The sequence below is a fragment of the Frankliniella occidentalis genome, unplaced genomic scaffold (assembly GCF_000697945.3).
Source record: "Frankliniella occidentalis isolate FOCC.00 unplaced genomic scaffold, Focc_3.1 Scaffold337, whole genome shotgun sequence".
Taxonomy (NCBI): domain Eukaryota; kingdom Metazoa; phylum Arthropoda; class Insecta; order Thysanoptera; family Thripidae; genus Frankliniella; species Frankliniella occidentalis.
Genome location: NW_026267460.1, coordinates 267536 through 269322, shown reverse-complemented (window position 1 = coordinate 269322; position 1787 = coordinate 267536). Strand labels below are relative to the sequence as shown.

Below are 1787 nucleotides of genomic sequence, written 5' to 3'. Positions count from 1 at the left end.
GCCGTCGTGATGCTGGGGTCGTCGGGGCCGCCCGAGTACCATCTAATGACACGCTGGAGATCCAGAGCAGGAAATTGGTTGCGTGGGATGAAATCCGAAAGCCCCGTCTCCCCCCCCCCCTTTCTCCCTCCTTCTCTTCTGTCACCCAGGCCTGCCCCCAGGCCTGGCCGCCCCGCTCTGAGTGACGGGTGGGTGTCGCCGCTCAAACCTGGCGCCTGGCGCCGTGGCGTGGAGCGCCCCCACCCCTCTCGTCTCCCTCTTTTTCTTTCTCTAGCCTGCTTACCTCACTCCCACCCCCTTCTCCCGCAATCTCTGGCACCAAGTGTAATACCACCTGCCCATAGGGAAAAAAATAAATGGCGTAAAATAGTGTAAAGGTTTATCTCCAATTAATGGGATAGTGATATAAATACAGAAGCACAATCAGTAATATTACCAAGGCAGAGTCTTGCCCTCCCACTGAACAAATGTGTCGTGGTTTGCAGGTTTGAGATTATACATCACATTCAGCATGCTCCTCACACTATCTTCAGTCTTGAGATCTGCAGCGCTTGTCCCCATGTCTGTCTGAACCCATCCTGGATGCAAACTTAACACTAGGATATTCTCCGGTCCAAGTTCAAAAGCTATCGAACGACTTGCCATATTCAACGCAGCCTAAAACGGAAAAAAGAAATTTGTTTATTGAAAACAGTAACTTTTTTGATGTTTCCGAAATTACCTGACACACACCTTACTTTCCCGATACGCATACACTCCTCCAAAAGTACTGTTAGACACGGAATCGTTGTTAGACACGGAACCAAGTCCCGAAGAAATGTTTATTATGGCTGCACGTGACCATCCCATTGGAGAGGACTTATTGACCTCGGCTGCTTGTTTCAGTAGAGGTCGTAATGCCTGTCAAACAAATTAAATTCCACTTAGTCTCTCTTGGTGCAGTACTCAAAAGGAATTTAACTTTTAAATCATTTACATTATTACCTTAATCAGAAGAATTGGAGCAACTGTATTGGTGCGATAAACGTCAATCATGTGCTGAGCATTGACTGACGAGAGTTTGTCTATTCTATCAAGCATGACACCAGCATTATTGATCAGGACATTTAAACCTTTATTACCAACAATTTCGCGAACTTTATTGGAAACGCCTTCATAGCTCTCACAGTCAAGGACATCTGGAACAAAATAAAACAACTACATTATTTTGTGATTATTATAAATTTTGCAACATAAAATAAAATAGAAATCAGGAATTAGTACCAAACTTAATAATTTTTAAATTTGAGTGATTCTTCGCAATTGCTTGCAGTTCCTGAAACAATTACAAATCTAAAAACCCAAACTGAAGATTATGTACATGATTATCTAAGTAGTTCCCTCTTTCACTCACTGTGGCAGAGTCTGGGTTCCTGCAGGTTGCGAACAAGATTGCTGGAGGGTTGGCATGTGCAAGGAGCTGCTTTACAATCTCCAAGCCTATCCCACGGTTGGAGCCAGTTATGAAGACGGATGACATGTTGGTCTGGGATGGATGATTTCGCTTTACCTCAATGAACGGAATATAGCTGCAAGCTGTCACTTCGATCTTTGGCACGCTCTGAACCTAGTTAAGCCCTCTATGTATAGTCTACGGAACGACTGGGCTTAGGGTACCCCAGAAAAAAGTCATGGTAAAAAATTTCGAATGTACATGTCTTATTCCGTGATGCCTCAAGAAAAAGGCCTCCTGTCAAAATCTGAGCAAAATTGGACAATATTTGACCCTCGCGAAGTCGGTTCAAAGT

At 44.2% G+C, this 1787-nt stretch overlaps 1 protein-coding gene across 1 annotated transcript; it reads right to left on the bottom strand.

The window, feature by feature from the left end:
- Nucleotides 1-409: 409 nt before the first annotated feature.
- On the bottom strand, nucleotides 410-1641 carry LOC127751091 (C-factor-like). The gene is made up of 5 exons (XM_052274118.1): nucleotides 1394-1641; nucleotides 1264-1315; nucleotides 985-1178; nucleotides 733-900; nucleotides 410-657 (listed from the first exon to the last, which is right to left on the bottom strand). Exons 1-5 carry the CDS (start codon nucleotides 1517-1519, stop codon nucleotides 433-435), a joined length of 765 nt encoding a protein of 254 aa, XP_052130078.1. The 5' UTR covers nucleotides 1520-1641; the 3' UTR covers nucleotides 410-432.
- Between the last annotated feature and the right edge of the window lie 146 nt (nucleotides 1642-1787).